A 26,252-nucleotide genomic window follows, 5' to 3' on the forward strand; every position below is an offset into this window, starting at 1 on the left:
AAATAAACTAGATTGCTTCCATCCATAAAGGCAAATGATGGCCACTAGATAGGACCCGAAACCTCTAATTAATAGTTGAACCATTAAGGCAAAAGGCAAATAACAAGTACTTAAAACTACGCAAGTGAAATAGGCTGGCTTGGGAATTAAAATCATCCTGATTCACAAGATCAGAACATGAAGTTCCATTCCATTCACTCCACCAAAGTTACAGGACTGTTAAGCTATTCAGACTAAACATTGCTATGACAAATATGCCTTTTTATATGTTAGGATGAACTTCCCATTCAAAAACAAACAAAAAAAAAGTTAGGATGACTGGCCTCGAAAATGGAACAAAGGAAACATAGAAAAAAATGAATAACAAAGCTAGCATGAGCAGCAGCAGCAGCAGCAGCAGATAGCTAGCACTAAAGAGTCATGACTGAAGGGAAGCTAGAACTTAAGGGAGCATGGTAAATAAGACCATACAAATAAGATTTTTTAAGGATTTTTGTAAATATAAGAAATCAATCGGCTTAGCTATAGACTTAAACAGAGATCTACAGAAATTCAATTACAGTATTTTCTACAGTTAAAGGCAAAAAAGACCAACTTTACAGCTTTTCCAAACCTTCAGTTACATAAGTAGTTCTCTTTCACATGTGAATAAATACAAAGTGAACTCTCTCAGTTACAACAGACTGTATACTCTACAGATTACACAAGAAAAAAATTAGTACGTACAGACATCTTAAGTAAAGCCAAAGTTGGTAGGAGTGCTCTGCACAGGGCAAGGCATGGAAACTGGATCCAAAATTGGAGTCAGGCAATAATGAGCAAAGATGAAGAGGCATGAGATAGGATGGAGGATAGGATCGAAGAACCAGAATGGATACCTGTTCATATGTACTGGAAGAGCGGCTTAAATGCCTCCTTGTCCAAAATTATAGAAAATGCATGATCCATCAGATAGAGCAGAGAAAAGGAAGAACAAACTACTTGAATGCTGGGCTTCTGGGGGCTGAGTTGACCCTAATGCAGCTACATGACTCAGCAAATTTATCCGGAATGACTACTTCAAGAATTCTGAGCCAACCATTGCAACCTTCGTCTTTTTTATCCTCTTGCTTTCTTTCTTCTTCTTTTTTCATTTTTTTCGCCTTTTTTTGTTTTTGATTAACCGATGGGCATATTAATTCAAGGGAAGGGTACATATCAGTCTGGAGTATCCCAAAATATTTATCAGCTGAAAGTAACTCTTACACTAAGTAAGGATGTTGGGCTGCTATCAACAGCTTCATGCCTGGCAGAGTGGATCATAATCATAAGCTTCACCTGCCTTAACAAATCGTCCCTTCACCCGCCGCCTGACATCTGCCCTTGCTTTCCTAGATGCATACCTAATTTTTTTCTCAAACCTGTTTGAAAGCAAGAACAAAATTGTTGGTTTTGCAATTCAAATTCACCTACAAGTTTTACTAGCAATCATTTTGTCAAAACAAACTAGAACATCGAGAGTTACTCTAGCTACCTGTAACATTATATCAGCATAGCTGATATACAACCAACTATTTCCATGCAGATAATTCTACAACTACAATGCTTTTTGTCATATGCCAAAAATGGTGCATGAAGATAAACAATAGTATTTTAATTGAATGATAACATATTTCTAGGGTTTAGAAAATAACAGCAATAGCTAGCTGATGACAACAGGAATGATGATATGGATGTTGTTTTGAGGTTTTATGATATTTTTATGAAGTTGACATACTCAAGGATATAATTCAGCAAACCTGTAAGCAGTAGACAGGCTCAGGGAGCTGTGGAATCTAGCTTGGACACAAAGTTTGACACAAGGAGGTGAATATGAATTTGGACAGTGGGTGTGTTGCATAAGATGCAGACTTCATGTTCATTAGTTTCACGTGAGGCATGTGGTCCATCTGAAAACTAGTCAACAATCCAAGTCCCTGAAGTGCCTATCTTTTAAATAGTTTAATCCTAATTATTCTTTTTGGAGGATCCTAAACTATCAATTGCATTAACGGAATGCTGTTCAATAAATATGCTAACGATGGTATAGGATAGCAAACAATAAAAATATAAGAATGAATAATGATATATATTCTAATGCTCATCAGAATGTCATGGCATTAACAACAAATCAGTGAAACATAATACACTGACAGAACCTGGACTTCATAATATCTGATTCATAACTTCCCAAAAGTGGTTGATGCGAATTGACTAGCACGTGTAAATTGTGCTGATACATGGTCACAGACAATTATATATTACACAAGAACAACTTCCATATATATAAGGTTTAGAGCCATGAAGTCGACAAAGATACTGGCATTTAGATAATGATATGAGAAAAGCTGGGCTCTTGGACAGAATAAAGGGAGTTTATTCTGACTGGGTGATTGTAATTATCCAATCTAAGCATCTTTTAATAGAAAAAGATAAACAGTACAGCCAATAAATAAGCTTTCATTAAGCTAAGCAGTCAGTTGACAATCAAATTTGGGCATAGCCCACTTGGGAGGCTTTGTCAAAAGCATAATTCATGTTATTTGTCAGGTAACAGGCTACCAAATGGTTTGTTTACACACACCGCATATCCAGAGAATTTGATATCATTTTCTTGTTCATATGTGAACTAAGGATCCGTAATAGATACTCCCAATGCTTTTAAATTTCTGATAGGTTTTGATGGCCTTGGTACTCTCAAATAAAGAAGATCCATGTGCAACTGAATTGGATGTTCTAAAATCCCATATTTAAGACCAACACCTAGGACAATAAAAATATAAATATAAAAGGCATAAAAGGCTGGTGTGTGCGCAAACCTGCTTGCATCTAAGAATGTAATGACAGATGTATGTTGTTAAAAACTTACTGGCGTATTTTCTTCTTTTCCTTGTAACGCATCACAGCACTGTCCCTGCCAGCCGGAGTGTATGAGGAACTCTCTGGACCAGTAGGGCACCAAGGAGGCTCGCCCATAAAAAGCATCGATGACATCCCACAATCTTGATAATCTCCAGCACTGCTCTCACCAGTCAAACCAGAAAAGGAAAGAGATAGGCTGGACCGAGCTTGCCTTCCTGGGAAACACAGGTTAGGATCTGCTTTACTTCCAAGATTTGGCATCACAGAATCAGCAGATACTGCATTGCTAAATGTAGCTCGCATAGGTTCGGCCTGTCCACCAGATGATGCCTGAGAAGTAAAAAAGAGAATAAGGATCTAGCTATCTATCATATATACGTAGTGTGTATGCGTGCATATGTATATGTATATGGATATAGATATATACGAATACACACAAGCGCTCAGATATGCCTATGTAAAGTGTGCACGTGCACAGAAACCTATTCGAAACTCCAGAAATCTAGTTTACAGTAAATAAGACCATGAAAAGATTTTTGACGGTTGAATTGAGGGCATAAGATCAACTTTTGCAAGCAAATTCTCATGAACATACAAGGAAGAAGATGACATATTAGCAAAGCATATTTAATGTCGAAGAAAAAAATTCCAGATCAGATAATGCAATAGAAATTTATGGACTTGAGGAATAAAAGCAATTTCTTAGTAAAGTGTATATACGAAAAAACACAGGCCACAAGCTAGTTTTTTAGCTACTTTTTTATTTTCCTTGATCATTTCCCTTGGCAGTTTCCACTGGCAGTAAATCATTGTAGTTGACATATGTCGACTATCAAGGGAACTATGAAGTTTAGGTCATCAAGAAGTCCATTCATTTGCTAAGAGGAGAAAAAATAAATAAATTGGGATGATTCAAATTTTGATTTGAAGACTGCTAAGAAGAACAATATGCCAAAACAAACTGAAAATTTATGGGAACTACAAAAAGCTGGAGCTGCCAATACTACTAAGTATCTGGGATATAGTTCACTCTCTTGGCTACTATACCTGGATTTCTTTTTTCCAAGTTACCATGCAGCTGATTCCTTACAAGAATAATTTAGAAAACCATGCATTATGTTTTGAAAGTTGTAGAAATCTCACTTTTATGGCCATAGCATATGAAGACCCCTACCAGAGGCACTTGAAAGAATTTATAACATGTACCTCTGCAATAAATTCATCCTGGCAGTTGGAATTGAAAGCTGACATTTCCTTCAGTTCAAAAAAACTGTCAATTCCTGCATCATCAAAAAGCTGTTCAGCAGTACTATGAGACGCACCAAATAGTTCTTCATAATTCCCAAAAGTCAAGTCAACATCATCCATGTTGAAATCATCATAGAGGTCATCCTTGCAGAAAAGATCCTTTGTCCCAGTAGAGTATAGCTGCAATATTGAATTATAGAGTAACTTAGCACTTAGCAACCACAAAGGAAGCAAACAATTTTTCAAACAAACACAAAGTGTTGAGAACAGCATCACGTCTTGTTGTTTTAAATGACTGTCCATAATTTTTATGCACTCAAAAGTGATAACTTAATTGAGTTTGAAAATAACATAATTTTTTGTTCAAAGTGAAACATCACGTCCATAAAAATGGTCATTCCTTTCAAACTGAACTGATGCCCTATGTAGTGGGCTCAGATGAAAAGGGAAACAGAACATTCCAGATGCTTTATTTAGTGTTTTGGGGAACACTTGCGATGCTTTATGAAGCAGGCTCAGATGAAACTTATTGCAACAAACATGAACATAACTGCAGCCAAAACTTGGAATGGACCTTCACATAGCAGCAAGTAGTACACTATACACTTGAGTGTGAACAGACCAAGATAATTTACAAAGCATGCTTGATAAACAACCTTTTTATTAGTACTTTCAAGAAACAGAGAATTCTAAACAGATACTTCATATGCAATAAGATAAAGAAAATACAAAATAAGAATTAAAAAAAGTGCATAAGGTGTTCAACAGATGAAATAGGAGAAGCTTTGAACATGGCACGTGAATAAAAAGACTTCCACCAGAATACACATACATAAATACATATACAAAAATAAATACACAGACATTCAAAAACACATATGTCTACACAGACTAACAGACTGATCATTCATTCAAATCAATAAATGGAAATAGATTCTTTCAGCAAAACATGACATAACTGATTGAAACCAAATCTAAGTGACAGAAGTCAGAAACACTCATTGTTTGGCGGTAGAGGGGTATTTTAAAGCCTTCATGCACCTTAGGAGTAGTAGAATCCACTGAACCAGCTGGCTGATCTGCACCGCATATCATAGGATTTACTGCAGTTATTGAAGATGAAACAATCCGAGGATTGAGCTTATTAGCAGATTCCATATCATCCATCTTGCCTGTGCTGGCTATGTCTATGGTACTGCTGCTCTCTGGAGCTCCCCAGAAGTTACTGACACTGTTATCATTGATGCTCATCAAGCCCATCCCCTGTTCACAGTTAGAATCTAGCATGGGAGGAAACTCCAGAACAAAGGACCAAATTCTCGAAAGTTCAGCTGCTGATGGGCATCCTGTGTAGCTGTTGATTGTCTGCTTTTTATGACATGAAGCCGAACCACCATGCCCATTCCAATCACAGTTTTGGCAAAGTGAAACATTTTCTTCGATGCACCTAACTATGGCTGGTTGTGTAATGCATCTATCACACATAAGAGTGCGAGAGTGACGTCTAGAAAGTGCATTTGCAGAATGAACATTGCGGTCACATGACAAGCATAAGCTAGCAGCATCAGGCCTGCAGTACACCACAGATCTTTGCTCGCCACAGAAATCACAAAGAGGACCCATGCTTCCTTTTCTGGAACCAGATAGGTGGCCAAACCAGCAATGATACTCCTTGTTTTGCTTTAGAAAAGTTCTGCAACCTACACAAGAGTCTTCCAATTTAAGATTATTCAGCATCAAAGCCACTAGCATTTCCTGCAACTTTCAAGCACCGTTACAGGGATACTAGGTCATGCCTGAGAAAATGAACATCGGCATGTGTGCACGTGTGCATACAACCAATAGAGCATAATGAGCACAATTTTGATCATTTTTCACACCAAAAATAAAGAAAGAAATATATAACTCTTTGAACATCAAAAGAATAATCTCCCGATGCAATCACCTCAGATTTGCTAAAAGCATAGTGCATCAAAGATGGATGAATCTCACCATAAACAGTTCATATTTGATATCCATAGCTATTAATTATAAAAAGCAGACATATGTGCAGCTCCAATTACCCAGATGCCCAGCTTATACAATTGCCTATCCACGTTCATATCATATTTCAATAAGATATTCCAGTTCATGGAGTCATAAGCAAATGGACTCTCCCAATTTGCCGCCCCCACCTTATAAAATTCATCAAGAGTAACAGGACATGAGTACCTCCAAGCCTAGAATCTTCCAATTCCAAAAGAATTTAAAAGATTGTTGCTTAGTGCATATTCATTTAAATCACCCTTAGAACATAAGGCAAAAACAAAAGCTAATCACGTCAACTTCAAAGAGTGGTTCAGCCCCCAAAGTCTATCATAAAACATAGGAAATCGCCCAAACATTTCCAGCGGATCTCATAGACTCACAACCGGAGGAATTACTTATATTAGCAGTAGGATCCTCGCAACAAATTTAAATAAAAAACAACATGCGGAAAAATCTAAAAAAGATCTTCTTTTCCAAAAATTCCACAGATTTCCATAAAAAATAAGCATTCTAACATCAAAAAGAAAAGATAATTTAAAAAAGGAAAACAAAGATGAACCAATCTAAAATATACAAACAAAAAAGTTAAAAAATCTTTCTTTAACATAAAGATTTAGCTAAAACACGTAATCTCTCGTCAAAAATTCAAAAAGAAAAGAGAAAAATCACCTCAAATTCTATATTTGCACTCAAAATCCACATCCAAATCCAAAAGAGAAGACAATTCATAAGAACGTTACTTCAGAAAACAGTCAACTACCAAAATTCTTTAAATTTCTCCAAAAAAACTGAAAAAAAAAACACAATTTCTACGCAAACAAGCCGCTGAATATCCAAACCTGACAAGAAAGATTCCAAGAATACTTGCCGATACCGATATATCTCTATCAAAAGGAAGCTCCTTTTTCCCTTCTTCGTGCCAGTTCGTCTTCAAACCCTAGAGAGGAGGAGAAGAATTCCGGGCTCCCTCTTGGCTCTTGCCAAGCTATGGAGAGAGAGAGACGAGGGGGTAGAGATATGATGGTGGGGTTTGGCGGGGCCCAAAGAGCTAATGGGAAAAAAAAGCCTCGCAGCCTTGTTGCGCTTTTATGGGGCATTTCCGCAAATAAGGGGGAGGATAAGGGGGGGTTAGTGTTGGCGCGGGTTACAGACCCGACTCGAGATCCAACGCCAACTCGAGACGTACGGCGTCAGGACGACTTTTTCCATGGCCCTGCCGAATGACCCATTTGCCCCTCTCCGTTCCGTTATAATGGACTTCCCGTGTTAAAAAAATAATAAATAATAATAAATAAATAATAATTTAATCATGACCATTCAAAGCCAATGATTATTGTCTGCCATGTTCTTAAGGCCGTTCGAATTCGGCTTAAAGAAAACTCAGCATTATCTGTTGGATCTAGCATCATTGCCTTATTTAGTGGTGAACACTTTTCTGCAGAATTTTTTGGATACTTGGATCACCTACGTACTCTAAAGAATGAATAGGACGGCCGACTAGGTGGCATTCTTCGTTGCTCACCACTTCGATGGCCTGATTTGAGATAATTTGAAAATTTTTTTCTTTTTTATTTTTTACATTTTTTGCACTTGCACTAGATGTGATGCTTTTTGTGTTAAAAAAAAAAAAAAAAACATGCCCACTATTCTAAACGCAGGAATTCAGTAAGGCGTTCAATGTAAATAATGCATCCAACGATGGTACTAGGTGTAAATAAAAACTCTTACATGGACATCTATGACAAAAAGGCACCAACATTTGGAAGCTAATGACAATAACTTTTTCTCCGGAATAAATAACCCGGGAAAAATTTTGGGAAATACCTCAAATACACTTTTACCCCTCCTCCACGAGAGAAACCGATCGGAGTACCCCTCGCTTATTAAACAGTCGAAAGCGAAAAAGGTCGACCCCACCACGACAAAGAAAGCTTACGCTCGCGTACGGTCCCCACCGTCTGAACAGGAAGACCACTCAACAGACACCTTGCAATCAATGGTCCCCTCTACCAATCAAAAAATCATTAGTCTTCCATTTGGTGGGACCTATTTCTGTTTCGACATGTAAAGTGCATATTTTATAGTGGTGCACTAAGATAAAAATTTGATGGATAAGATCTATAAAAAAAACAAGTCTTCAATGATTCATGGTGTGCACCATAACATAATACATACCGTATAAAATATAATTTCTAGCTATTTAGTATTTTTTAAAAAATATATATATATTACTATAAGCATCATATGGTGGCACATGTAGATCTAGTTTGAAAGAGCTGTTGGTAGTAGAACTTTTGGAAACTGTCGGAAGTAGAGTTTTCTGAAATAAAAAATTTTTAAAAAAATATTTGCTGTTTGATAACTATATTTATAAAATGCTGTGGTACTTTAACATGTGTTTGGTAAACAAACTGAAAAAATACTTTAGTTAGGACTCTAATAAATTTTTCTGTTCGTAAAGAAACAAAGTGTGTAATTGTTATATTTTATTATATAAATTTTGGTAAAAAAAGATAAAGCTCAAAATAGTTTTTTCTAAAATAATTTTTTAAAATTTTTATCAAATATTTTTTTATATAAAAGCATTTTTTGGAGGGCCAGAAAGTGTCTTTTGGACCTCCAAAATTTTTTCGGGGTCGTAGTCAATTATAATTATTTTTTCTATAAATTTTGTTCATCAAGTATTTATCTTGATAATGGCCGTAAAAATAAGTGGCTGTGATTATTTACGCTGGTAGGTAGGGATCTAGAGTTCATTGATCCGACGGTCAGGATAGGATCCACTAGATAAGCTGCCGGGAGAACCTACAACGGCCGGGTCTAGCGGCGAATTTTGTCACGTACGCAGCCGCCAGCTTTATGGGGAAAGGTGAGGGATCTTTTCCTGGGAAAATTATACTTTTATGTTCGGTGCATGATGACCGTTGGATGATCAATCATCGTGAGAACTTTAATTTTCGTAAAGTGGGCTACCACGTGTCAGCATCTGCGTCCTTGTCGTTGCTCCTGCAGATCTGAGCGAAATTTCGGACTGATCATTTCAACTGAAACACCGGATCACAGCGGTCTGATCAGGATCAGATGGATGGAGAGACAGAAGTCGGCGAAGCGATATTTAGTTTAATCCAAGGGGCATAATTGTATCGATATTTCCTAGGAGGATTAGGTATTACCGGACGGCGGGACGGGGCGAGGTTGGGCCACGTCATAGGCAATATTGGATGGTGACGTCAGCGCCACGCGGCTCTGTCGCTGCTGAACTGGCAAGATTATCTGCAACGCCAACGGAAAAGTGCGTCTCGGTGGTGCACGTGTCGTTAGATGGATCGCTCATGTGGGGACCGCAAGGATAGGAATGGCTAGCTGGTGGGTTCTGATTGGCTGGTCGGGGTAGTGGGAACTGAGATTCGGGCGATCCAGTGAATGGTAGAAATATTCGGAAGTGTGATATAGACGCGCCGTTTATTTACTCTGGATGCGGAAATGAATGGTCTTTATCAGATGACGTGGCGCACTCGACACCGACGTGATTTAGTTAAACGGGAAATTGGGATTCCAGGTGCTTCCTTAAAACGTTATGTACGGTCCTCTTCGTTCAAATTATTGCCAGGAGGCGTTTAGGAGAGCATCATTTAAAAAACCGGAGTTGGACACGGAAAAGAGAGAAGTGGGCATGTGATAGTGTCACGCTGGCATGAGATGCTGCACTACAGTCTATTTTTCTAAATATGAATGAATTTCCTACAAGAGCTGTTATTATGGCCGAAAATAGGCTCAAACCGACTCGGGTCCATCGGGCCTGGCCTACTTCTGACCCAGCTATGGACTAAGCCTAAAAAATTTAAGACCGATTTAGAATTAAATATATAGCCTATTTATTTTTTATGCCAAACTGTTCGGTCTAGGATCGAGCCTGAGCCCAAACAAAGTCTGAAACGGAGATCGAATTTAAGCCCACATCATCCTTCCTTAAATCTTTAGGCTCGCAATATTGAATATTAGCGTTCTCAAACTTCTGTAGAATCTTCTGAATGTATAATAATTGGATACAATTCAATATATGTTAAAATGACTGGAACTCTGAATTATTAATGAGAAAATCGTTTGTGATTTAATGAACTAGAGTCCATTCCACAAATTTGGGCCGACCAAATCGAGTTCAGGGCAGGCTTAGGCTTAGGCCGGCTCAGGCCTACACTTTCCAAAAATTTCCAAACCTAAGTCTAGCCCAATGCCCAAAAAAAATTTGGGTGGGGCTCAAGTAGGGGTGTAGCCCAACCTAGCTCGGCCTATTTTCAGCCCTAGTTATTATATAAAAAAAAATATTTTCATATCTTGGTCTCTATTAAATTATTAAAAAAAACATGCAGTCATAGAATAATCCACATCTTGATAGCGAGTGATTATTGATTGGACCAGGTCCACCACTTAGCTAATGGACCAATCCAACTATGGAGCAACATCACAAAAACATACAACTTAGAAAAGAGCGCAATCTATGTGCTTTAATGCACATTGCTTCGTGGTTGGACTAGTCCGCCAGCTCAATGATGGATCTGGGCCAATTAAAAATTATACCTTGATAGCTACAATTTTCAAACTATACAATTCTAAATCATCTGATGACCTACCCCGCCAACTGCTTGTACACACCTTACCTCTAAAACTTGTCCTTTAAAGAATCCAAGATTGATATTGCTAAAAAAAAAGGTTGATTATTAAATTCTCCATATAATACACTGCACAATGTTTAAGATGTGCAACTGATGAAAGTATAAGGGCATGTCCAAGTGCTATATATAAGGTTATAAATCTAGACACCCAATAATATAATGTGTGGATGAGGAAGTAATAGCAAATTTAGATCACCCAAAATTATTCGAAAAAAAAATTTTACAGTATGTTCTTAACGTATATTCATGGGAATATAGATTTAGGATTAAATTCTCAAAAAATGATATAATTTATTTTGTCCAAGTCAAGACAACGTTATATAACAACATAGATTTGCATGTAGACAGTTGTAGTTCACCTCGACTACTTTTTCATGTATATATCACTATTGTTTATATACTTGCAACTAGGCAACAATGATAACCCAACAAAAAAAATTAAATGAACATGGTTGAAGGGTTTCTAGCATAAATCCATGCTCTATTGGGCTAGGACGCAATGCTTGTGAACACAACACTTGGATCGTAAGCTATAAATCTTCCTAAAATTATTAGCTCGATCTAAGATAATCAAGTTCTTAATTTAAAATCAATCATCATTAAATATTTAGAGCATCTCTAATTTAAACATGTTCATCCTGCTACTCCTTGCATATTATTTTGGACCAATGTTTGACATACCTCACAATGCGGTATTTTTCAAATGTAAACAAGTAGAGGTGGGGCTGAGTAAAGACTGACTAGGACTCAAGTATGGGTTTTAAATAATTATCGTTGTTTGGAAAGTTCAAGTTCTTTCCTGTCATCATAGCATGGTCTAAATAACAAACATTACCATGTCAAATGACTGTTATAATGTTCCCCCATCATTACTACATGAATAATATCAAGGAAAAAATAATGGCCATTACAACAAGTTACTTAGTGTTATTATAAATATAAATAAATGTCACTGTCTGGCATTTGCATGTTCCCTTAATAAAATAATATATATTTTTATTTTTTTCCAAAATATTTTTTTCATGAAAAGGTTCATAAAAGAAGAAAATTATTTATTATTAAACCTAGAGAAGGACAACAACATTTTACCCATCATAAAGGCTATATAACCACTCTAAAATCACACAAGACGAGATAAATAATGTCTATTATAATCACTATAATGACCAATTATAGTTTCTAAGATCGGATATAACAGAATATCATGTTAATGGAATCCTATTAGAAACTTTTAACCAATAACTCACCTCGTGTGGATTTTATTAAAAAAATTTGCAAGGGATGTAAAAATTAAAATTACACATTATACGCCAGGCTGAGATTACACAATAAATGCTATATCATAACATTATATATATAGGATTTTTTGCATAGATGCTTTTTTAAAAAATTAAATTTACATAAATATTCTTTTAAAATTTATATTTATTTATGTACTTTTATAAAATACTGTTTTTTATAAATATAACGAATTTTCTAACACCATTAATAAAAAACATATTTATTTTTAATTTAAAATAAAATAAAATTTTAAAATTATTTTTTAGTTTTCCATCGCGATCGCCTTATAAATATTCCTTTTGCATATTTACCTATTAAAGATATTTTAATTATTTTATTTTAAAATCGTTATTTTTTTAACGTTGTTAGATAGAGTGACTATATATGCAAAAAAAAAAAAAGGATAAAAAAGAGAGGATAGAATAGCAAAACAAGTATTTTACAAAGTTATACATGCAAATATAAATTTGGAATGGCGTTCATGTAAATTTTGATTTTAGAAAAGTATTCATGCAAAATAAAAAAAATCTATATATATATATATATATATATATAAAGTTAAGATATATATCCAATTCTGTTGGATTAGGATTGGGGATAGCCCCAAATCTCCAAAACGAGAAACATCCTCGGATCTGCCTTTGGACCCTTGCTTAGTCCATGCGCTTACCGGCCCGGGTCGGATCTGGTTAGAGTCCGGATCGGTTGCGGTTCGCGATAACCCTATTGGGAACCCGCGTCGGGAAGGAGAGCCGGCCGGGGTTCGCATGCTTCTTGTCCCCCTTCACCATTCACGTGCGATGCACGCGCATACGTAGGGTGGGAGGGAGGGCCGGCCCGGGTTCATATGCTTTTTGCCCCAGGCCCAGGGCGGACCAAGGGGGTATCTCGCGTTTTCGGCTCTCTCCGCGCTTCCCACCTCATCTTGGCTTCTTCCCCCCTCCCCCTAAAAAACCCTAGTTCGACTGGAATTGGATTTCGTAGCATCTTTCTCGGCCTCGAGAGAGCTCGTTATTGGGATCGATGGGAAAGAGGAAGGAGCGCCGCCTTGCGGCTATGATGGCTGCGAGTCGGAGGGTAAAGCTCGATCTCTGCGCGGAACCCTCTGGTATTCTCCAATTACCCTTCCCTCTTTCTGTTGTCGTATCTTTGCCCCCTACCGCCCCCCGGGGGCCTTTTTTTCCAGGGTTTCGGGGCTTCCCTTTGTTCTTATTCTCCTGGTGGGATTCTAGACGTCGATTTTCTGGAAAATCTGGATTTTGGTTAAATTTTTAGTTGCTAATTGATTTTACGAGATCGATATTTTTGTCGACGCTTATCTCTGTATCTCAAAAAAAGAGGGATTTTTCTTTTTCATCCAATTAACCTTTTTTTTTCTTTTTTCGTTTCTCTCTCTCACGACTCTCATCTCCTCCATTTAAACAATCTTTCTTTTAATCCTTTTGAAAAAATATAAAGGTTTCCTGGCTTCGGAAACTTATATGAATCAGCATCGCGAAAAGTTTCTTTTCTGTTGTTTATCTGCCTGAGGTATTTAGCCTCATAATTTTCTCGTGCGATGGTTCGACAAAAATTTCGACACGAGATTGGGAAAAAATAGAATAATTTGAAAAGAAAATTAGAACTTTTCTTTTTTTCTTTTCTCGACATCCAAAATAACAAGTGGTTCCCACTTTGTTATAGACTCATTTTATCAAACAAAGCTTATCCACTCTAGTAGTTTGAAATCGGTGATTTTGAACTCAGTAACACAGCGAATAATAGAGTTGCTTGTTTGGGAATCCTTACCCCCCCTCTCTCTGATACCTGATTCGACAGGGAAATGGTTCAGCTATGATCATATGAGAATTGAGCTGCATGGGACCTAGCTTAATTGCATGGAATCCTCTAATTATTGGCATACATTGTTAGATTTTGGCTATTGCTTCTTTTCTGGAAGCTTGGGATTCTCTGTGCGCGCGAACCGTGATTGTAATGTCTATACTCCAAAATTCAGAAGATTCCTTTAATTGCTAGCATGCTTACTCCATGCATGTCATGGCAACACTTGGAAACCATTACTTGATGAGGTGGAAGAAATTTGGTCCAATTCAACAGCATATGATGCATATATGCATTCTGACCTATATCTGGATATAGGACCCGTACGATCACCCATTCATATTAACATGCCTATAAATGCAATGTACCTCAAGGGAAAAAAGGAGAAAAAAAAGGAATCACATACTTGGGTTAAAGCATGGTTGAAGGTTCTCTGCACCACCCTGAACCGTCCGGTTAAGGGCATTACTAAACTGTACCGAGGGCAAACCAGCATGGTTTTGCCTCAGTTCGACAAATCAACGAGGGAGAAGGAGAGAGAGGAAAAGAAAGAGAGAGAGGGAGGGAGGGAGGGAGGGAGGGAGAGGGAGGAAGAGAGAGAGAGAGAGTGGCCGAGAGAGAGCGAGAGAGACTTCGCTAAGTAAAGTTGGAAAATCAATTGCGGACTTCAGTTTGGAAATCTCAAAAAGAAAAAAAAATTTAGGTCTCCCTGTTGCAAAATGAAATAGGGGCAACTCCAACCACCAACGAGATCTCGCTCTCTCTCGGCTTCTCTCTCTCTCCTCGTCTTCCTCTCTCTCCTTCTCTCTCTCCCCTCCCTCTCTGGCTCTTCTTGTGTTGGTACACCCCGGAACGTCACAGTATGGACTGTATCGTATTGTATCGCGGGTCAATTGGTAGGATCCTGGTATTGGTACAACAAATCTTACTTGGTTCCCCAAATCAGTGGAAGTGAGAACAACATCAGGTGAATACTTGTGAAAGTTGATCTTTTAAAATAATCTAGGGTGAAGAAGCGCTTATGTGACAAGGCTGATAGTGAGATCAGGAAAGTATGCAAAGAAGATAAAATATTTTGGCTGAAGTTTGTAGCTACTAAAATATCAAGCTTGCAATAATGTTGGAGTTAGTTCATCAGGAGACTGTTGTTATGTGTAGTCACCTGACGATTGATATACCTCATGCTTTCTGGACAAACTATCACTAGATCATCATATCTTCATACACATGTATTTATGTATGCAAAAAGAGGTGCATGTAAAAAAAATAGGAAGTTATTTATCAATATTCTCAGTTGAAAATAGGAATTCACTGGCACCCTTCCTTTTCATGTTAATTAGAAACAGTACGTGTAAATTTATATGTCTAGGAATGCAATTATAAATGCACGGATGCATGCATGCATGTATGTATCTATAGTCTTTCAACGTATGCATGTATGTATGTATCTATCTATCTATCTCGAACCCTATAAACATAGGTTTTTATAGATTTGGGGTCATGCATATGATATATTTAAGCACATATTATTATGTATGTATACATTTATATGTAAATATAACTATTGATTCAATTGCTAAGAGTGCTAGGCACCTATTAAATGAAATCTCCCTAACAGGGAAAAAGGCGAAAACATGATTTGTCCAATCATTCCCTCCCTCAGAGCTAAATAGCATTGGACTAACTCGCCACGGGAAAGCTAGCCATGAGTAAAGTAAGGTTATACATTTATATATGTATGTACATATCTATAACACACACACACACACACACATATATATATACAAATGTTTGTTCTTGTAGTTTCTAATTATAAATAATACATGGATGCTATGAAGAGAGCATGATATATCAAATTGGAAAGAAGTTTCACATTGTATTAACAAGGGGAAAACTTAAAGTGTCAAAAATTTAACTGCAAAGGGTCTTCCATTCAAAACCTTAGATCCTAGCTCTGGCCTCCAACAAGATGGATGATCGAGGAATCTCAGCAATTTCTACCACTTATTAAAACAATAATATTCTATCTTACTAATATTCTTTTAGTACGAGTTTGGTACATATGTTCAAAGTACAATATATCTTGAAAGTGTTTTTGATTATTTACTTTTACTGCATATTCATGAAGCCATGCTTAAATGTTAATTTATTGAAATAGTACAAATTTTGGATAGCATAAATGAAGAAGCGGACTGAAGAATGATTAATGTAAAGTGGACTGAAGAATGATTAATGTAAAGTGGACTAAAGAATGATTAATGTAAAGTGGACTAGAGAATGATTGAATGCTTTTGTACTAAATTTCCATCGGCTGGGCTGTTGCTTGGGATATGTGCTCGGTCATTGCATAGAGTCACCTGGGCATTATCAGGTTCCAACAGCTCAGCAAGATAATTTGGACATGTTTTGATAGTTTTGGTACCTGCGCATGTTTTTGCATTTATATTGTATTGGCTTCAATTAGTACTTGATATAGCCGACCCAAAGTAGTAGGGACAAAGCTTGATGGTTGTGGTTGTGACTTTAATTAGTACCTTATGGTTCAAGTCCTTAGGTACGTTAGCTTGGGCTCTATTCAGCCTATGAGAGGCGCTTCTAAAAACAAAAAAAAAAAGTTAATTGCCAAAAAAAAACAAAAAGAAAAAAGCTAACTTTGTACACTTCACAGCTAAATTTTGCTTTTAAGCTAACATATGAGTTGTTTGGCCATTTTTTGTTATGGCATCTTGTACACTTGGTAAATCAGCAAGTTTCTGTTTATGCTGTAGTGACACTTATTCTCTTTTAATTATAGGAGAGATGGTGGGCAGTTCTTTACATGATGAAGTAGGAGGGGAACTAGATAAGGACCACCAAGCTGGGGTCCCGACTTCACCATCTCCTTCAGGTGGGTTTCATCAGTTTCTTTGAAAGGGCTATGTAGAGAAGATATGCCTGCAAAGCATATTTTTGGTGGAATTTTCGAAATGTTGTACAAGCTTGTTGTATGCACCGAGTGTCTGGTTATGTAGGGTGGCTGAGGTCTGAGGAACATTCAGTAATCATTTCAGATCAGGCTGCCATTGAGAAAATTGAATGACTTCCGACCTGTTATTATCTTTTGGCATCATCTAGGCGTGGAGATTTCAGGAGGAAAATATTGCCTTCTCGGTTCGTATGTCTCTAGCTTTATTTGGTTTCTACCTCCTGACATGATTTTTGTTTATGATTGCCAGGTGACTGTGATAAATTCTGTATTCACTTAACAGAGAATTAAAGGCTTATAAAGCTTATATTCCTTTATATTTGACTATTACTGAACTGGAAATTTTGTCTATTTCTTTGTTGTACCTAAAGTGGTTGCTCTGAGCAGCCTTTATTGGTTTTTGAGATATTTTACAAGTGAATTCGTTTCCTCAGGTCAGAAACAGGAGAATCCCTTATTGTTACTTGGACAGTATAGCGATGACGAGTTGGATGAGGAAGTAAGTGAACAGCTAAAGCATGCTGTTGAAGAAAGTTCTTCAGTTAATATGGATGACCAGGTGATTGCTAGCTTGAATTTTTCTTTTGCCTTCTGCAATATGGATTCTACTTGAGAGAGCTTTGATAGAAACTGTTGAAATCATGTACCTTATTATTGTCCTTAAGCTTATACATAAAAATTACATGTTTCTTTTTGTTGCTTGTGCAGGCAACCTAATAAATACAGCATATTGCTGTGGAAAGCCATTTTAGACACCATGTGTAATGTGCTGTCATTATATTGCTTCTAAAACATGATAATACCTGATGATATCTCTTTACATTTTAAAGAAATCTTGGATGTAATGCTGTCATAATTAAGAATCCAATTTTGAGAACACTAATAAGCTTGTATATTGAGTGTTATAGACTTATCAAGCTTCAACTTAAGTTCTCATCTAGCTGCATTAAAAAAAAAGAAGAATGGAAGGCGCATTTTATGCATCATATCCAACTGCGAGGCCAGTGCTCATTGCTTAACCATGGAAATCTGTTTTACCAGTTGAATGGTTATTATTTATTTTATCCTACAAATTATGACATGGTGAAAGTGGTCCTTAAAATAAAGCTCCTTTTGTCATACATGATCTTTATATAGTGTTTTATTCAATAGGAACAATTGAGCAATTTTAGCTTAGGGAGTCTGAGCTTTTTTAAATGCTGTCCTTTTTTCTTGGTTAGTATTGAACATTAGCAGGGGCATGTAGTCTGGTCTGTTGGCGATTATATATGAAGAGCTGTTTTATGGATTTGCGGCCGGCACGCTATGCATGTTCAGAGAATATAATACTTGAAAGACAGTATTAGTGTGGCATTTTATCCTTTACATTTCTATACAATTAAAATCAGTAATTTACATAATCAAGTGTTAATTTAGAATAATGAGCAGGTTCACTTAGATATTTCTTTTTTGGATTTTGGTCAGTATCCATTTCCCTGCAACCTGCATTTATCCAGCCTCTGTCAGGCATATATCAACTAGGGTGTATAGGTCATAAAAATTTTGTGCCATCAAGAATCGCAAGGAAAGAAATGTTGTTCATAAATTTGACATTCTTTTAGTATAGAACACATTTTTTTTCTTCAAGCATTACTTTATATCTGGTTACAGGTAATAACAGATTGTTTAGTTCAGCAACAAAAAAATTTCTAGAGCACCCAGTTTCTGTTTCCAACTGTTTGATGTTTTATGATGTCTTTGCTTGGATCTCTGGCCCCTACCTTTGCTATGTGACAAAAGTATTTCATTAATCCTTTGGTTGTTTTCCTGTGGTGTTGCCATGAGACAGCTGTTTTGGACCATTTAGTGCCCTACTATGGCTTGTTTGTTCATGTATCTTGCGTTTTCTTTTGGTATCTTTTCATGGCCCATCCAGATTTTCTCGTTAGGCTCATTTTTCAGTTAATGAGTCGTAAGCATGCTTACATTTTGTGGCAATAACTGTCAGCTGTGATTTATTTGTTCTGCCAAATCTATCATATGTAGGTTTTTTCATTGGGACCTCTTCATCTGCCCAGTAATCATAAAATATTGATTTTGACAGGTTCAAGAAAGTGCGCATGCAGGTGGGAATACAGGAAATAATAATGAGAAAGCCTCTACTTCTGGTGATGTTAAACAAGACTCAGATCAATTGGATACCCTCAAGAATGTGGATGGCCATGATGCAAATGAATGTAAGAATACTATTGTGGCTACTCAGTACAGTGAATCTGATTCCGTAGCTAAAACTGTTCCTGATGCTTCTGGAATGCAAATTATCGGTGATATGACTGGTGGTTGGAAGGTTGTAATGCATGAGCAGAGCAATCAATGTTATTACTGGAATACTGTGACAGGGGAAACCTCATGGGAGATACCTAAGGAATTGGCTTTAGCAGGAACGTGCAGCGAGGAAAATGTGTCTTTGGCAGTTGATGAAAAAGTAGATTACAGTGTGCCTGCTCATACTCATTCTGACACCCAATTGGCATCATATTCAAATGTTTTGGTTGCTGATGGTCATGGCAGTGGTGATTCAATCTCCAGAAGCATGGAAACCTACGGAAGTGTGGAGATGGGAGTAAACGGAGAGATTGTACATGCAGCTTATGATGTAAATCAAGGTTTAGCACATTATAACACTGCTTTAGTTGGTATATCTTGTGAGGAATCATCTGCACTGTCTGCTTTTGGTTCATTGCAACAATCAAGTCTCCTCCTTTCGGAGCATACGACTAACGCAGGGGAAGAATGTCCTTTGCCGAGTGTTGAAGATAAGCTTTTGACAAGACCTACCGGATGCTATGAAACAGTGGATGTTCATTCTGTTCGGCTTGTGAAATATGGTGAAAATTTATTGCAGAGATTGAAGGCATTAGATGGGTATTTACTGTTTTTGCTTCGTTCTAGTTTCTTTCTGCATCTTTATTTTTTCCAGTTTTTCTTTTTTGAACACATCTTTCCGAAATTATGGTGCATGTTCTTATATCTGAAAGGTATTGTGGTTTTAGGTCCCAGAGATGTGTTGGAGGACTACAGTGGATTGCAAAGGAGATTGAGATCAGAGTATCTGATTGTAAAGCACTATCATCGTATGGATCATCTCTGCTTCCATTCTGGTGGCATACAGAAACACGGCTTAAATTACTTGAATCTGCTATTGTCGAAGGGGAGTCTTCTTGTCTTCTTCAATCTAAACATGACAGCCAAGTTGAGGCTGAGCAAACTCCTTCCTGGAAGGAAGAACATTCGGTGCCACATCACATAGAAACAGGATCTGATGTGGTTGAAAGGAACAGCGCATCTGGTGATGCTGAAAATAATTGCCCTTCTTTTAGCAATGATGTGGTGAAGGTACAGAGTGAAGCCAGCAACTGCATACTCGAGACTGAAAATGTCAGGATTATAGGGCTTTCTTCTGGTTCTGTCAGCCAGGGTATGGGAAGTGAGAAGTCAGCAGAGATTTTGCTGCCCAAAGTCGATTTACATGCTGAAGATGTGGACATGGATGTGGAAATGGAGGTTGATGATGAAACTGTCGCAGGCCAGACAGTTGCTGAGGCTGGATCAAGTGCAGAATGTCCTGCTCCAACAAAACAGATAATTCAATCAAATTCATTAGCATTGGAGTGCCCTTCTGTTCCATTAGATGATTCTAGCATTCCACCTCCTCCAGATGAAGAGTGGATTCCTCCCCCGCCTCCTGACAGTGAACCAGTTCCTCCACCTCCACCTGAAGAACCACCTGCACCTGCACCATGTCCTCCAGCTTATGATAATACCCTTTCTCCTTACCAGGATCAGTATAACTTGGCATACACTCTTCCAACATACGAGTATTATGCCCCTGTGGCGAGTGAAATTACAAATGCTAATTATTATGCACAAGCTGATGGATCTCATGTTGCTCAACTTCAGCCACCATCTTATTATGAACCAGCCATTGCAAGTGCTTTTCCTGAAATGGCTGCTGATGTTAATCCTGCTGAACCTATAGCATACTATGACCTTTCAAGTGGTGTTGTTCCTCATGCACCTGTAGTCAGTAGCACAGGATCTGGGTTTTATGTTGAATCTGCACCTGTCAGTTATCATAGTGCCGTTACCGCATCAGATTATACAAGATCTGTTGGGTCTGCCATGGTTTCTGAGAGGACATCCTTGCCCCAGGTGAAGCCTACATCTGATATGTCTGCAGTTACCAACGAGACTGAGACAGCCAGTGTGCAAGCAGATTCCATTGCGTCCACGGTCCAAGCTGCTGGAACTGCTTTGGGGAATGGAAGTGCCTCTGCTGCACCATCTTCAGCTTCCCAAAAGAACCAATCCAAAGGTCAGAGTCCCTAGGAAATTTTTTACATGCATATGTATGCATGCAGACACTAAATATGGCACACATGCTTATGCTTTTACGTGCAGTGAAAAGTTATATATGGTTTTTCAATGTTAACATTCAAAATGCATCTTTGATTAAATAAGAAAAGGAACTCTGATTTAAGACATCGTGCAAAAAAAACATTAAAAGAGTGGTTTTATTGTAAAAATTTACAATCCATAAATTATCCATTATGTTACAATATATATGTGGCAGCTCAATAATATAATGAATGCTATTATATGTTATGACAACTGAATAACATTATATAACAGTCATAATTGCCATTTTTTAGTTGTTTTGCTGTTTAGAAAATGTTGTAGTCTCATACTAAAATCTGTATAAATATATTGTACTGTTAATATGAATTGGAGTCCGTTCATTTATGAGGCTGTTTCCAAACTGATATAACTATTTCCATCCTAAATAAAAATGGCCCTCTCAGTTCAGTTGTCACTCCAAGGCTTTCTTTGGGTTGGAAAGAGTGTTATCCAAGTGGAATGATTGTAAAGTTTTGAAGAAAATGGAGGGATAAACTGAAATAATGTATTCTAATTCTTTTCCTGAATTGATTTATCTCTGGTAAGTCGTACGAGTTAGTAGATTTTTTTTTTCTTTCTTAAGGGCCTTTTTGCTCTTACTGATTTGTTTTAAAGAGAATAGATTGCTGTTTTGTGGGAAAAGCAGTATTTCATTTTATTTGGCATTATCTTAGGACCAAATAGGGCCTAAGGGAGAGAAACAATAGCACTGTACCTCTCAAAATTGGGAGTGTATATGAAATTACATGAATAAGAGAGAAAAGTTAGATTGGGGATCACAACTGTCGATGCAACCTCACACGTTCATTGCACATGCTTGACTCTCGTATACTTTATAAATATTGATCTCATCAGAAAGTGTTGTTATCATGCTTTCATCACTCATTTTTTTAACAGCTGGTATAAACCATTAAAATATCTTGATATCTTATTCCATATAAATGTCCGCTAGAAAGTTCTAATTTCACCTTTATGAACGAATTATACACAGATAGAATGAGTAATGGTTGGAGAGAGAAGGGTTGGTGAGCCTGATTAGGAGAGAGCATTTATACCTCATTATGGTACTCAGGAGGGTGCTTCATTTGTGAGGAGTTGATTAGGATAGGAATTGAATGAAAGAAAGAACGGGGTGGAATAGGGAGGGTAAGAAGGCTGCAATGGTCCTGAGATAGAAAGTTGGAATATAAGGATTAAATTAGATGCAACAGGAATGCATGGATTTGTGTTGGATGTTTGAGAGAGGAGTACTACACATGGATAGGCAAGACACTGGTACTTAATTCCTGAGGCTGTCATTTGAGATGGAAGAATTCCAAGATATTGCGTGTGATAAAGGTCAAATGCCACTATAACTTTATGCGGAAAAAATGATTGGGTATCACGTAATGGGGCAATGGAAGAGCGAATGTAGAAGACTGTGTGAGGAACCATATTCATGGGAGGAACTCCATTCTCCATCAATCCCAAGGTGAGAGAATGGGAAAAATATAAAGGAGAGAAAAAAAGAGAGCCATTAAGTGTGTCACAGAAAAAAGGTTTCTCAGGCTATTAGGTATAGGAGCATTTGAGAGTTATGAATTGTCCACATATAAGAGAGATTGTTACCACAGTTGCACTCACCCATGTATGGGTGGGTGGCTGTGCTTGCATGTGTGCCTGGTTGCATTTGTATATGCGGGTGTTTGTACATGCATGTGTGCATGCATATGCCCTGCTTCTACTAGTGTTTTTCTTCTGGTACCATATTCCATTATTTCTTTGCTAAATGATGTTCTATTCTCCTACCTCTTATACCAGTTGCACGTAGCAAGAAGCGTACAGTTGCAGTTGCTCCAACTTTGAGGTCCAACAAGAAAGTTTCCAGTTTGGTGGATAAGGTATGTTTCGCATCTTATGTGCTTCTTTGTGCTGAAACCATTACTTATACACTGCATGTGTGTGCGTGTGCGCTTGGCTGCACCTGAACAATTGTCTAAGTGGTATTTTCATTTGATCAGTGGAAGGCTGCAAAAGAGGAATTGCATGGGGATGAGGATGAGGAACCTGAAAATGCTTATGAGATAGTAGAAAAAAAGCGTCAGAAGGAAATTGAGGTATTTATGAATGCATTTTCTGTTTATTTGTTGTATAATTTGTTGCTGGCCCTTTTTCTCTCCTTCTAATGTTTACTTTTTCGCAAATGCAGGAATGGCGTACGCATCAGATTGCAAGTGGAGGAGCTCAAGATAATGCTAATTTTGTTCCTTTGGGTGGTGACTGGTATGTTTTCTTCGGGACCCAAAGTTCAAACCTTCATATATGATTTAGCGGTTATATCTTATAATAATGCTAAGAATTTTTTTTTCATTTGATGAAGTTACTGTTGACAGTGTGTATCTGATAACAATACTGATATATATATTGATGAAAATACTGTTGAATGAGTGCATGTGCGCATGTGTGCTTGCATGTGGGTCTGTCATACCAAAAACTAAAACACCATTATCATTCCCATGCCAGTGAGAACTAGCATACTTGACTATGGAATTGTATCACACCATGCTGTGCCAGTCATGTGCAGGGGCACAGTGGCCTTTTGCCAGCATGGACTGGCATGGAGCTGTAGTGCTGTACACGTGATGCAGTGGTGTGTAGCTTGGTACTTTGCCTTTATATGTTCTGCATGGTACATACCATGTGGTATGGGCTAATGTGGTACACTAGCTAAATCCTTGGACCAGACACTAGAAATGCATGTGATGCTTTGATTTATGAATGAATGGTTAGTGTTTCGTGCATATCTCTATTGGTAGTGGGTTATTTTCTATAAAAGAAAGTGGGCATGATGTCTAGGCCGACCATGATATAAACAGAGATGCATGAGGGATACAGCCATATATCTAGAAATTTTGCTTTTAGTTTGATGTGAGGTTCTTGTTTAATACGGTCGTTGGATAGCGGTAGCATCCTACTTCACTGATAGGGTGTCTTTGTTATGTTTCATGTATACGTTCCTAGAGTATCTGCTAGCCATTTCCTAGATTCATTGTCAATAATTACTTTAATTCTAACATCCTTTGAACTTAAAAGAAGTTAAACTACATGGGAAATGCCAAATTGCCTCATTGAGATTCTACATCTGCTTTAGTTCATCTTGTCTATTTGGACTTGGTGAGTGTGCATCATTTCGTGTTTCATCTTAAGGTTACGGAAGGTGGAACAAACACAATAATTTGATTGCATATGGATTGCACAGGCGTGAACGAGTAAAACGCAGGAGAGCAGAAGCAAAAGCTGAAGCAGGTGAAGCACCAAGGGAACAGGGAGTTGAGAATGAGAAAAAGCAGCCTGATCTAGTACAACTCTCCAAAGATCTCCCTTCTGGATGGCAGGTTTGCAGCACATCTACGTTTATTTTTCCTAAGTAGGGGCATCCAAATTTTCATTGCAATGCTTCTTAAGAAATCCAATTTGAGTGACCGGATGCATGTTTTTTTGTTATTCTTTTTCTTTATCTCTTTTTTTAATGAAAAAAACTTGCTTGAAAAATGATGCAACTATTATACTGATGGGTGTATCTAGTTGTGATTTTTTCACTTTTTGTACATAATAAAAACCTTCTCTTGGCTTTTGTTTAAGATCAAGTGTAGTACATAGAAATACTAGAGTTTTCAACATGATTCCATCTATTATAAACTACTTATAAAGAGATGTTTTAAATCTTGGTTATTGTCTAATGTCTTGAGTCTAAATTTGTAAAAAGGTGGCATGTTTGCAATTGAAAAAGAAAAAGACTTTCTTTTGCTGTATTTCCCTTTTTTTCTCTTTTTATTGGAGGAAGTACATTTGAGCTTGTTCCTAATGCTTTGTTTATCTCCAGGCTTATTGGGACGAATCAACAAAGGAAGTCTACTATGGAAATAGCATCACCTCAGAGACAACCTGGTCTCGGCCAACAAGATGAAAAACCATTTCTTAACAATTAGTTTTCAATCTTTGATGTTCTCACTCCATGTATGGTGGCACTCAGAGAAGTTTTTTGTCGAGAGAATTGTGTTTCACGAGCTGCCTCTTTGTAATACAAATCTGAGTCACGTCCCTCGTGTTCTCTCCTTGCTGGTTGGCAAGTAATTTTTTTTTTCTCCATATTTATCCATACTAATGTTCTGATTGTTTTATGCTTTTGTTCATGTGTTTTCTTATATTATTTCTTTCATGTTGGAGACTGGTCATTTTATCGCTGCCCGGGTCATTTTATCAATGGCCTGCTTAAGCACCAGCACTTCTGCAATGCATGGATGGCTGGAGGTGGAGAACTGACCCTCTCTAGTTTTACTGTGACTTTGAGGGGATCTGGGCTTTCACAGGTAGGATCTTTAGGAAATTGTTCATTACACTTGCTCTGTCAACCTATACACTTTTGATGGAGTTCACTTGATTCCCCTGACTCTGTTTTCGCACCACATATGGTCGGCTTATGCAAATAGTTGTGATTATATTAACTTACAAGCAGTTAGAATTATTAATCAAATTTCTTGGATCTTGACATTTGAATTTAACTGAGAGTCTGTATTCCTCTTTCATAAAGGCGCACTACTTTTTTTTTTTAAGAAATTCTTTTAGCTGCATTTTATAGTATTGAAAGCTTAAAGCTTATATAATTTCTTAGGTTGTTGGGGACTGTTGGCTGATTTGTTTGCTTTCTTCGGGTTTGAATTTGGGGTCATATATCACGATGCAGATTTGGATTTTTTTTGTCTAAGTTAGGATGTGAAAATGTCGTCCCCCTAAATTAACGTTATTTTACGTCAACATTTATCTATATATACCAAAATAATATGATTTGGATGTATCTTAAACATAGTAAGGAAATTTTAAGTATATTTGTGAATCATTGAAATAAATTTTTTATATACAAATTCTTTTTGTATTATACT

General features: G+C 37.3%; 2 protein-coding genes across 7 annotated transcripts; one reads left to right on the forward strand and one right to left on the reverse strand.

The window, feature by feature from the left end:
* Nucleotides 1–500: 500 nt before the first annotated feature.
* LOC103714696 (zinc finger protein CONSTANS-LIKE 10-like) lies at nt 501–7,157 on the reverse strand. Of its 3 annotated transcripts, none has more exons than XM_008802057.3 (5): nt 7,025–7,157; nt 5,170–5,828; nt 4,087–4,308; nt 2,888–3,210; nt 501–1,400 (listed from the first exon to the last, which is right to left on the reverse strand). In XM_008802057.3, exons 2-5 carry the CDS (start codon nt 5,749–5,751, stop codon nt 1,280–1,282), a joined length of 1,248 nt encoding a protein of 415 aa, XP_008800279.2. In that variant the 5' UTR covers nt 5,752–5,828; nt 7,025–7,157; the 3' UTR covers nt 501–1,279. The 3 variants fall into 3 exon arrangements, with proteins under 3 accessions (XP_008800279.2, XP_008800277.2, XP_008800276.2); XM_008802055.3 differs by having other exon boundaries at nt 6,996–7,147; XM_008802054.4 differs by having other exon boundaries at nt 5,170–7,146.
* Nucleotides 7,158–12,980: 5,823 nt separating this feature from the next.
* On the forward strand, nt 12,981–25,493 carry LOC120108766. 4 transcript variants are annotated; one of them, XM_039122478.1, is made up of 10 exons: nt 12,981–13,218; nt 16,726–17,085; nt 17,331–17,455; nt 18,980–19,800; nt 19,929–21,250; nt 23,134–23,213; nt 23,334–23,429; nt 23,522–23,595; nt 24,572–24,707; nt 25,196–25,493. In XM_039122478.1, exons 3-10 carry the CDS (start codon nt 17,444–17,446, stop codon nt 25,277–25,279), a joined length of 2,625 nt encoding a protein of 874 aa, XP_038978406.1. In that variant the 5' UTR covers nt 12,981–13,218; nt 16,726–17,085; nt 17,331–17,443; the 3' UTR covers nt 25,280–25,493. The 4 variants fall into 4 exon arrangements, with proteins under 4 accessions (XP_038978406.1, XP_038978405.1, XP_038978403.1 ...); XM_039122477.1 differs by having other exon boundaries at nt 16,726–17,081; XM_039122475.1 differs by having other exon boundaries at nt 16,726–16,818.
* Nucleotides 25,494–26,252: the final 759 nt, after the last annotated feature.

The sequence above is a fragment of the Phoenix dactylifera genome, unplaced genomic scaffold (assembly GCF_009389715.1).
Source record: "Phoenix dactylifera cultivar Barhee BC4 unplaced genomic scaffold, palm_55x_up_171113_PBpolish2nd_filt_p 001539F, whole genome shotgun sequence".
Lineage (NCBI taxonomy): Eukaryota > Viridiplantae > Streptophyta > Magnoliopsida > Arecales > Arecaceae > Phoenix > Phoenix dactylifera.